General features: G+C 45.3%; 1 protein-coding gene across 1 annotated transcript; it reads left to right on the top strand.

Annotated features, from left to right (window-relative positions):
• The first annotated feature begins 2,101 nt into the window (after positions 1-2,101).
• On the top strand, positions 2,102-2,887 carry LOC148115197 (uncharacterized). Its single transcript, XM_087885133.1, has one exon. It carries the CDS (start codon positions 2,102-2,104, stop codon positions 2,885-2,887), a length of 786 nt encoding a protein of 261 aa, XP_087741259.1.
• Positions 2,888-12,155: the final 9,268 nt, after the last annotated feature.

Consider the following 12,155-nt stretch of genomic DNA (forward strand, 5'->3'; position numbering starts at 1 on the left):
CGGAACTGCTGAGAGAAATATTATTCTGCTTGGACTTTTTGTACACTAAGTATCTTATCTTTCTGTTTTGTGGAAATAAACGCACTTGGCAGACGGTGTGTAAATCGCTGCCAAGTTGGAGATAAGACCTGGGTGTGTGCCAAAGTGTTTCCTTAACCCTCGGCTGGCTGTGTTTGTGTGTGTGTGTGGATGGGGACAGATCAGCTTTTCTCCTTGATTAGTTTCCATCCATGTTTCTTGTCTTGCCTTCTGGTGCTTTGGAAAATAGGTTGACCTGCCCCCTCTTCTTTGTGGCAGCCCCTCAAATATTGGAACACTTCTACCATGTCACCCTTAATCCTTCTTTTCTCTAGACTAGCCATAGCCAATTCCTGCAACCTTTACACCAGAGAAATGTCCCCAAGCATCCTCACTATTGACTTCCCTGCCACCTACAGTGCTTTCTAGGTAACTCATTGGGAAACACACACACAAAAAAATCAACATCCAGCAAGTGCCCTACCACCTGTCCTTGTCCTTGTCTTACCATGCTTGTCTCTGTGCCAAGGAAAACAAATTGCCTACTTTGCTCAGTTTGAGTTAGATAAAAGGCTATCGCAGCACCTTAATTTCTCCTTAGGTTGTTTACATGAAGCTGATGAAAGGCTGAGAAAGCATTGTGGTTCTTTTACTTCAGCAGAAAGTGGGTTAGGATCAAGGGTTCAGTAAGTTAATGCTTCCCCTTAATGAGAAACTTCCATTCCACTGCTCAGTTTTTGAAGCGGCATGTCATCTTATACCATAACAGAAATAGAAAAAATAATAATTGACTCAGTTGTAGAGAGCTACAGAAGCCCCACTGGGTCAATGGCATGGGGCAATATAAGGCTAGTAAAGATGCCAGTCTGGCACAATTATCATGGTTTCCAAGTTGAATGTGTTGTGCAGAGAATAGCTATATATTTCCCAGATTGGGCACTGAAAGGACTGTCAGCTGTCCAGCTAGCGAATCCAAAAAGAGAATTCCTGGGACATTGTGCTTCCCAAAAGTAGAACTTTATTGAATACACTTCATTGGCACAGAAGAAGTGCAACCAGCTCTGGGTTTTCCACACAGAAGCCCACATAGTTAAACTTATGTTTCCCCTTTGGCCCTTAGTCCATTGCATTGTCCAATTACATCCGCTTCTTTTGTTATGGGAACAGTCCGGATCGCTCAAACACCTGCACGGTGTGACCTTAAGGCTGGCAGCAGGGTCTCATGATCTGCAGATGGAGTCTTGGCATTCCATTCCCACCCCAAAATTCCACCCCCCCACTCCCAATTGTTGTCAAGTTGATAGTGAAGAAGGAACTAGGTGAAACAGAGAATCACTATTGACAAGGACAACTAATTAACAAATCATTGTAAGGATATAACAATTTAAACTTCTTTTAAAGAAATCATCTTCTTTAACCAGCAGTACTTCTGCAGTGGTTTGTTTCCAACTCAAAATAGATAACCCTACAGAATTATAACAATGGGAGGACATATGAGCCGTTGCTTAGTGCAGGATTTCCAATCAGCAAGAAATTTAGCACCCTTCTCAAATGACTTTATTTCAATTTTCCAATGAGGTGGAGCCTACTTTACCTCTAGGTAGTCCATTCACTATTAAACATATCGTCCTTGAACTATTTCTCTTAATTTTTCACAAATGCTTAGTCATAATAATCTTCTAGGCAATTTTCATCCATTCGTTTTAGCAATTCTGCAACAAAGGACAAATGTGTGCAATCTTTCATTTGGCAGTGATAAACAGATAGAGGAAGAGGAAGAGTGTTATGTATATAGTTTTGGCGGGAAAGTTTGAATGTAATTGCTCTCGGCTGATTGGCTGATTGCCAGGACTGTAAAGTATATAAAGGGAGCTGTTTCCCTGGGTCAGTTGCTGGATTCACACCATGAAGTAAAGAGCTGTTGTTACTCATGACCTGGCTTCTGTATCCTCATTCGTTCTACTTAACATTGGCGACGAAGATGGGATTTTGAGGCACAAAGCTAAGGAAAGAGCTGAAGCCATGAAGCAACAGAGAGAATCCAGCCAGGCAGACGAGCGGAACACCCAGAGAGATGAACACGATGTCTGCTTACGTGCCGCCAACGCCTTTCGACCCTGCCAGAGAGAAATGGAGGTCATACATGGCTCGATTTGAATGTTTCCTGGAGGCAAGCGACCTACAGGGGCTCTCGGACAACAGGAAAAGAGCTCTCTTCCTAAGCCATTGCGGACCCGAAGTATTCGACATGGCCGAGTCACTATCTGAACTGACCGTATCATGGCAAGCTCTACAGACTGCGCTGAAGGCACACTACACTCCGGCGCCTTCTAAATTCGTACAGAGGTACGAGTTCTGCCAGCGACTGCAGCAAGAGGGAGAGTCAATCAGCGTGTACATGGCCGCCCTGCGTAAGGTGGCAACACACTGCGAGTACAGAGACCTAGATGATGCTCTCCTAGAGCAACTAATCTGTGGCGTGAGAGATATTCGCCTACAGAGAAGGCTGCTCGCTAGAGCCAATCTAACTCTCCACATCGCGCTAGACGAGGCGAGGGCTCATGAATCCTCCACGAAGGCTGCAAAAACCCTACAGAGACCAGCTCAAGCAAGAACAATGCAGTGGTCAACCCGGGTACACCGTGAGACGGTCCAAACAGAAAGTGAGGAGGAATCTGATGAAGACATCTTCCGGACCGAGAAATACCGGCAGGACCAGAGAGACCACCGAGAAGTCTGTGCAAGCTGTGGAGGGTCCCACCATCACCAGACCTGCAAATTCAAAGACGCCATTTGCAGGCGCTGCGATAAGAAAGGCCATCTGGCAAGGGTCTGCGGAACTACTCAACCAGCCAGCCACAAGTCATGAGGCGTCTCCAGCCAACCAGAGCCAGCACTGCAGAAAAGAACCAACAAACATGGTGACTACAGGAAGGGCGCAAAATTCAAAGACTGCAAGACCTGCGCCATCCGCATTGGCCATGCAAGCACAACGCCGGCGAAAAGGGTGTACACCATGGTCAAGATAGAAGGGAGCGAGTGCAGAATGGAGTTCGATACTGGCTCGCCGCTAACCATCATGTCCTGGGCCAACCTATGGAAGGGTGTACCCAGCATCAAGAAACATCAGCTAAGACACCAGAGGCTCGGACAACCAGGGCAACCGCATTCCAGTGGAAGGACGCAGCATGTTCCAGGTTGAGTACGGGGAATACCAGAAGAAGCTGCACCTCACCGTGGTCAGCCAGAATCTTCCAAGTCTTCTGGGATTGGACTGGTTCAATGCCCTGGGGATGGAGTTCACTGGAGTCCACAACGTGAGCAGCCAACATGAAAGCAGCATCCTGAAGGATGACCTGATGCAGGAGTTCCAGGACGTCTTCGACGAACGGCTCAGCAAGTATGTGGGGACCCCTATCTCGTTTAACCTCAATCCCAATGTTGCCAATCTGGCTAAAATCCAGGAGGGTACCCTTCGCCCTAAAGCCAAAGATAGACATTGAGCTAGACAAACTAATCAAACAAGGGGTGTTAGTTCCCATTGACCACACTAAATGGGAGACCCCAATTGTGACCCCAGTTAAGCCTGATGGGTCTGTGCACATCTGTGCAGATTATAAGTGCACAATTAATAAGGCTCGCCAACAGAGCGCTTATCCGGTACCTATTGTGCACCATTTGTTCCATTTCCTGGGCCCTGGCAAGATTTTTGCTAAACTCGATCTTGTGCAGGTGTACCAGCAACTGCCGGTAGATGGCACTACTGCAGAGGCACTATCGTAATGCACAGAAGTGCCTTCTAGTGTACTAGACTCCAATTTGGAGTCAGTATAGCTCCAGGGCTGTTTCAGAGCACAATGGAGCGGCTGCTACAGGGTCTACCAGGGGTAGTCCCCTATTTCGATGATGTCCTCATCACCACAGAAGATGGGCAGCAATTGGGGGACAGACTGAGGGTAGTGCTAATGAAATTCAGGAGCGCTGGCCTCAGGGCCAAATGCAACAAATGCATGATCGCAGTCCCCTCTGTGGAATTCCTGGGGTACTGGGTAGATGGAACTGGCATTCACCCCACTGAAAGCAAAAACAGAGTGATTCGAGAGGCACCCATCCCCAAGAACAAGGCGGAACTACAGGCGTTTTTGGGTCTCCTAAATTTCTACGCCATTTTCCTGAGGGTCAAGGCAACAGTAGCGGAACCCCTACACAGACAATTGCCAAAGAATACACCATGGGTCTGGGGAAAAGCAGAATCTGCTGCATTTGCCGCTGTGAAGAAACTTTTGTCAGCAGAAAGCTTTCTGATCCAATACAACGCCACGCTTCCCCTTGTGTTAGTCTGTGATGCATCCCCATTTGGAGTGGGGGCTGTGCTGAGCCACAGACCACCGAATGGACTAGAGGTGCCCATTGCTTATTATTCCCACACCTGTCCAGCGTTGAGCGGAACTACAGCCAACTGGACAAAGAGGCTTTAGCAGCTGTATCCGGGGTTAAGAAGTTCCACGAATATTTATTTGGCCAGGACTTCGAACTTGTCACAGACCATCGGCTGCTTTTGGGTCTCCTGGCAGGGGACCGTCCGACTCCTGTTGCCTTGTCTCCCCGGATGACACGCTGGGCAATCTTTTTAGCGGCATATTCATATCGACTAGTACATCGGCCAGGACTGAGTTTGGGACATGCCGACACCCTCAGCCACTGCCCATTACTGGACATTCTAGAAAACCCCACACCTGGAGTTCCAGTCTTGCTTATTGACGCGTTAGATTTGGGGCCTCTCACTTCTGCGGAAGTGGCAAGAGCCTCTGCCAAAGACCACGTATTAAAGACAGTCATGAGTTGGGTCACGAGGGGTGGCCGGGAAAGACTGAAGGCGGGGAATTCAAATGTTTTGTTAACAAATGCAACGAATTATCTATGCAAGGGGGTTGCTTACTGTGGGGTGATCGGGTTGTTGTTCCCTTGTGCCTAAGGGAAAAGGTTTTACAGTTATTGCAGGAGGGACAGCCGGGGATTGTGAGAATGAAGGGGCTAGCCAGGAGTTAGGTATGGTGGCCAAACATGGATAACGACATCACTGAGTGGGTGGGGAAGTGTCAGCCCTGCCAAGAGTCTAGGCCAGATCTGCCCACAGCACCCGTAAGAGGAGGGGAATGTCCCCAGGGCCCCTGGTCAAGAATCCATATAGATTTTGCGGGCCCCTGTCACGGCCAAATCTTCCTGGTCATAGTTGACGCTTACTCGAAATGGCTCGAGATCAAGCTAATGAAATCCACTACCACTGACGCGGTAATCAGGGTGCTCAGGAAGTTATTTGCCACCCATGGACTATTGGACATGCTGGTCTCAGACAACGGGCCCCAATTCACTGCCACACAGTTCAAGGGGTACCTGGCAGAGCTAGGGATCAGGCACATCCTGTCTGCCCCATTTCATCCGGCCAGTAATGGGCAGGCTGAACGTTTCATGAGAAGGGCCAAGGAAGCACTCTCACGATTAGGCCCTGGGGACTAGCAAGCAAGGGTAGATAAGTTTCTGGCTGCGCAACACGCCACGCCATGCACTGCCACCGGGCGCAGCCCAGCTGAACTGCTGATGGGTCGGAAACTTAGGTGTATACTAGATAGGTTACATCCTAACTATTCCCCTGATAGTTTCAAGGGATCAGAAAAGAAACTGAGGGAATTCCCGATAGGAATGCCAGTGTATGCTAGAAACTATGCAGACGGGCCCCTATGGGAAGCAGGAACAATTACGGACACAACCTGCCCTAAGTCTTACAGGGTAGACATGGGAGATAGGAGAGTATGGCGCAGGCACATAGACCAGTTATGGAAAAGGGTAATCGCTAAAACAGAAACCATCCCTGATGATCCAGTCCCTAACTATCAACCACTTCCAACAGTTAGCTCAAGCCTGAGACAAGCAGAGGACTTATCTGAAGATTTCGGTGCCCGGAGCCAACAGCCTGAGGAATCGAGACCAACCAAAGAAGTCAACGCCCCCGGCAAAATCCAGGAGGTTCCATTGGCGGAGCGGGGAGACACAGGAGGTCCCTCCAACCCACTCGATGCCACACCTCAGACTGAACTGCGCAGGTCTAGTAGGGTCCGGACACGCCCTGGTCACCTGCATGATTTTGTATGTAAATGTATATCCCAAGTGCCTTCTGGGAAGGGAGGGATATTATGTATATAGTTTTGGTGGGAAAGTTTGAATGTAATTGCTCTCAGCTGATTGGCTGATTGCCAGGACTGTAAAGTATATAAAGGGAACTGTTTCCCTGGGTCAGTTGCTGGATTCACACCATGAAGTAAAGAGCTGTTGTTACTCATGACCTGGCTTTTGTGTCCTCATTCACCTCATTAACAAAGAGGAAGAGGAAGAGGAAGAGAGGGGAGGGGAAGGGAGGGGAGGGAGAGAAAGAGACCAGGTTCCTCCTTCACACTGTAGGCATTCCTATAGTTTCCTGTGACATAGTAATAAGTACAATGGTGAAATCCAATTTTTTTTTACTACCGGTTCTGTGGGCGTGACTTGGTGGGCATGGTGGACGTGGCAGGGAAAAGATACTGCAAAATCTCATTCCCACGCCACTCCAGGGGAAGGATACTGCAAAATCCTCATTCCCTCCCCACTCTGGGGCCAGCCAGAGGTGGTATTTGCTGGTTCTCCGAACTACTCAAAATTTCCACTGTCGGTTCTCCGAACTGCTCAAAATTTCCGCTACCGGTTCTCCAGAGCCTGTCAGAACCTGTTGGATTTCACCCCTGAATAAGTACCAATAAGGAAGGGACAGAAATCTTGTTCAAAAACAAGGAGAAATATGAAAACAAACTGTAGTGATGGAGAAAAGGTGGTCTGTATAATATGTAATAAGATGAGCTGTGAATCTTACCTCCATTGGAAATCCTGCCCTGCACTATTAATATGCTTATTTCAAGAAATCTGGTCACGATAACCTCATTTCTATGCCTAAAGTTTTTTCCAATTCAAAAGATGCCCCCTCTTTTGCCAAATCGCTTAGTAGTTTTGGATGTTTCAGAAAAAGTATGGCTAGATCAGCAGACAAGGGACCTGGCCATTCAATTGGCATCAGTTCTCTACAATTTTCAAATCTGTCTATTAAAGCAGATGTTACTATCTCAGTGCCATTAAGTGATTGCTGTCTTGTCAATGCAGTAGGGAGCCTTGAACATCCCAATGTAACACAGAAAAAGGAAATAAATGATCAAAACAATCCTCCTTTTTCAAGGAGAATTGGATAATGCAACTCATACCAGGTAATTCTGGCCACATCATAAAGAAAAGAGACCTCCGACTGCAGTTTTCAACTTCAAGAAAAAAAAATTAAAGTTACAAGATGTTCTTATATCTTTGATTTTTCACTTGAATTGCAACTTAAGGGGGAAAAAATGATTCTTGATCTAAACCCAGGGTGGATCTATAAATAGACTGGCAAATTTTGCAACAGGGCAACCAAAGATTTGTGACATTTCTCTAACTGCTATGGCTTTCACAGAATAATTTCAAAATTAACTGGGTTAATGAGTTTGGTGGGGTGGCTCAGTTCATACATCGCCCTAAGTCACAATGTACAAGGATTGTTTATGGGAAAGGTGGTGAATATGAGTAAAACACTGAGTAAATTGACATGGTTTAGTGCAATTTATGAATCCAATCTTTCTTATCAATAGGATGCTTGTTTAAAATTATAGACTTTCAAAATGAATCACACTGCGACTTCAGGCAGAGACATATCCTGGATACCAATCGGTGGTTCACAGTTAAATGTATGAACAGATACAATTTTGCTTCTGGTATATGTTTCTGTGTGCATCTGTATATCCATTGTCTGTCTGTCTGTCTCTCTTAAATGTAGGAAGGTGCCTGAAGAACCTAATATAAGATTGTCATTCCTTCTCCCTCATATTTACTTTAACTAGCAGCAGTTCTCCTGCGTGTCCATTTGATGCTCTTTCCAACTTTCTTTAACTTTTTCTGAAACTAAAATGCTTAGGGTTAAAACTGAAAGTATTTGAATACAAACATGTGCTGTACTGTAAAACGATGTCAATTAACCTAACATTGTCAATTAACAGAGTCTATAATTATGTATAGTAACAGACTGAAACTAACACAATTTCATATAGTATAGTAACAGACTGAAACTAACACACTTTCATTGGAGGAGAGTGAGAGCATCAATTATTCTTGCCTTATTAACTGCTCATCTACTGGCTACATTGAAAATTTTTTCTCTATATTTTTTCATATAGGGCTAGGACAGGGGTGGGCAAACTTAAACACTCAAAGAGCCACTTGGACCCTTTTCCCATAGAAAAAAAACACACTGGAGCCACAAAACCTGGGTGGGCGTGGCCAACTCGATGTCACTCACTCACCCAGTCACATGACCCCCCCAGCCACGCCTACCCAGCCACAAAACCATTCTGTCTCTCTCCCCCTCTTCCTCTCTCCCCCTCTCTCCCCCCATGTCTCTCTCCCTCTGTATCTCTCCCTCTCTTCCCCTCTCTCACCCCTCTCTATGTATCACTCTGTATGTGTCTCTATGTCTCCCTCTCTCCCCCCATCTCTCTCTCTCTGTGTCTCTCCCCCTCCCTTTGGGTGACAGTCCTGGGTTGGGAGGTGAGCGGCTGCTCGATTAAGAGTTCCTTCTGCGGCGTCATTCTAATGTGCTTCGCTAAACTTCCGTCTCTTCTTTCTCCACCTCCGTACCTGGGCAAGAGCCCGGCGTTTGGCTAAGCGGGAGGGGTCTTGTTACCGCACCATGCCGCTTCTCACAGGAACTCTTCAGAGCGCATGCTCCCGGCTGTGGCTGAGCCGGGAGCATGCACACACATGGGGAGACCCTCCTTAAGCAAGACGCTGCCCACCCTGCGCGCACCTTTCCTGAGCTTCAGCGCTCACTTGAGGAGGGTCTCCCTGCGTGTGCGCATGCTCCCGGCTCAGCCACAGCCGGCCAGGGCATCACGAGTGTGGAAGAGCCACACTCAAGGGGCCAAAGAGCCGCATGTGGCTCATGAGCCGTGGTTTGCCGACCACTGGTCTAGGACATGGGTCTTCAAACTACGGCCCGCAGGCCGCATGCGGCCCGCTGAAGCAATTAATCCAGCCGCAGAGCACCATGAGGTTGCCCCGCCCACATCACCCCACCCACCCTTCAGCAGAGTGCAGGACTTGCCTTCGGGAGACATGCGGGCTGGAACCAAAAGGTAAGCTCAACAATTTTAGCCTGCAGAATGCTTGTGGAGCTGGGGCGGGGGGAGTTAGAAGAGGCAAAAAAACAAGCAAAACCGGCCCGTTTCTGGCCAAAAAACAAGCCATTTTTGCCTGGTTTTAGCCTGCAGAATGCTTGTGGAGGTGCGGGGGGTTTTAGAAGAGGCAAAAAAACAGGCAAACAAAAAGAAAAGGCAACTAAAAGAGCAACATGCAAACAAAAGCAAATAAAACACCCCCAGGAGCAAAAGAAATTAAAGTTTAATTTGTGTGCGTTGTTTAATGGATTGTTAAATTGGCCACGCCCACCCAGTCACATGACCTAGCCACGCCCACCTAGCCACATGACCACCTAGCCACGCTGTCCCAGCCAATCCGGCCCCTCAACAGTCTGAGGGACTGTGAACTGGCCCCCTTTATAAAAAGTTTGAGGACCCCTAGTCTAGGATATAGTGAGGGATTGACTGAGAAAGAAGGAAAATCAAATACACAAAATCCTAGGAATTATTGTTTCCAAGCGGTCTTTTAGAATGGATATAAAAAAAAGTATTTTGTTGAGATTTGGAAACTATTTTCATCCTCAACCTAATGATCATGTTCACACCATTTTTACATAGGGCAGTTTGTGTGCATTTACTTATTTCATCAGTTCATCTATTTTACCTTTCTTCTATCAAAAATATCTCAAAGAAATTATATGTGAACCCAACAATACATCATCTCCCCCAGGGGATAATGATGATAGTAAATTATTATTTACCCAATATTGCACTAGTAATAGTAGCAATAACACAACAATAAGCTATATCTATATTAAGACAAATGTAGAAGAATAGACAAAACCTGTTTCTTTTTTTAAATAGTTTTTATTAAAAGATTATTCAGGGATAATAAGATATACATTCATAAAAAAGAAGAGTATCGTAAACGTGAAAAGGAGAAAGAGAAAAGGAAAAAAAGGAGATAGAAAAAAGAAATTAAAAGAACAGAGAACGTAAATATTTAATCATGCCTCTGATAATTAGAGATGTGCTATGAGAGAATGGAACGAAATGGGTAGAATGGGAATATATATGTGTGTGTGTAAGTATGTGTGTGTGCGTGTGTGTGTGTGTGTGTGTGTGTGTATATATATATATATATATATATATATATATATATATATATATATATAGTATTTCAGAAAATATACACATTTTTCTCTTTAAAAAAACCACTTACCTTGGAGTCTAGGATTCTGCATAGAAAATTGAAAGAAATGACAGTCTAGGCTGCCTTGTTTTCTCTCAATATTTCCCTTGCTTTTCACTCCCATTTCAGAAAGCATAGAATATTCCCTGCATATTATCCTACATCTAGCTATTATTGTAAAGCTACTCTCTAGCAGGCAACATTTTCACCAGACCAAGATCTGCAAAGCTGAAGAGCTTGATATGAGTAATGCAGCACATTAGGTGTTTCTTGGCATATTTTCACGAAGTTACTGACTTGTCTGAGGACTGTCAGACAACATTGATCTAGCCTCTCATTATAATAACTGCAGGAGGCGGGATCATCCACTACCCGGAAAGACATTTAGAAAAGAGTATAACGCTGGGAAAAAATGAAGAGCCGCCTCAATGGAAAAACAGAAGGAGATTATCACAGTATAGATCATTTTGAAGCCATTGTAGCAAACAGTACACATAGAGAATGGACTGGCTAGTAGGAAAGCATGTATACTAGCCATTTACCACTGCAATAAACTGCCCTTGCTTTAACAAAAAACAAAGAGTACATATTTTTTTTAGTCCAGGAGAGTCCAACTTTGGCAACTTTAAGGCTTGTGGGTTTCAATTTCCCAGAATTCTCCAAGCAGCAAGTCATAAAGTTGTCAAGGCTGGACATCCCTGCTCTTTGGACTATAGTTAGTGGCTCCCAGAAAAGATCCTTAGGGCACAATAGGTTCCTTTTTGTCCAACCAGTAGATCAAATCTGAAGAGTGTGAGAGAGAACTGAGGAAGAGACATTCCTACTGTGGTTATCCAAAAAGAAGAGAGCCCTGAATTTAAGACAGGATGCCAAAAAAAAAAATGAATAATAAAGCTGATGTACCACAATTATCTCTGTCTGTCTGTCTGTCTGCCTGCCTGCCTACTCATTCATTCATTCATTCATTCATTCATTCATTCATTCATTCATTCATTCATTCATTCAGTTTATGTAGCTAACCATCTTACATTCATAACTCTGGACAGCTCACAATGAAAACACAAACTGTACCACAATATCAGTACAGAGTATCACAGTACAGAAATTTTAAGCAATTAAATAATTAAAGACATGCAGTACAATCTTCCAGGACAGCAGAGATTGTTCAAGAACAATGCAGCCGTTTTTTGGGCTCCACAACACTGTTGGATCCCCAGACCAGATGACAAAACCAGGTCTTTAGTTTAGACCCTTCTAGAATATTGGGGATCCAAGAAGCTTCTTCAGCTCTGACAGGATAGTGGGGATTCTCCACTATCCTGTCGGAGCTGAAGAAGCTTCTTGGATGAGAAGTGAAACATCTTCAAAAGAAAAAAACAAGAAAATCTAGTTGCCTCCTGAAAAAACACCTTTGGGACCACCATGATCTGGATGACTGAGGATCTCTACAGACTATTACAATCAAGACTCATTCATATAACTAGAAGACAGGTCCCTTCACACACTTGAGGTCCCAAGCCATGGCCCATGTTATATCATCACCCTTCACCCACTGATCTGGGCCTTAGGGTTCAAGAATTTTGTCATTAGTCTTGAGAGAAGGCATCCTTTTGTTCACTGTTGCAACATTTGAATAGTGGCTTCCATATTGACCAGGTGGTGCAGCCAGGAGAGAGACTCAAAATCTGTGGGATCATCAGGGA

The sequence above is a fragment of the Pantherophis guttatus genome, chromosome 2, assembly GCF_059756535.1.
Source record: "Pantherophis guttatus breed Tessera chromosome 2, ASM5975653v1, whole genome shotgun sequence".
NCBI lineage: Eukaryota > Metazoa > Chordata > Lepidosauria > Squamata > Colubridae > Pantherophis > Pantherophis guttatus.

What these genes read in the sequence shown, in the direction of transcription:
- LOC148115197 (XM_087885133.1), top strand. Translation starts at nt 2,102, where the DNA reads ATGTCTGCTTACGTGCCGCCAACGCCTTTCGACCCTGCCAGAGAGAAA.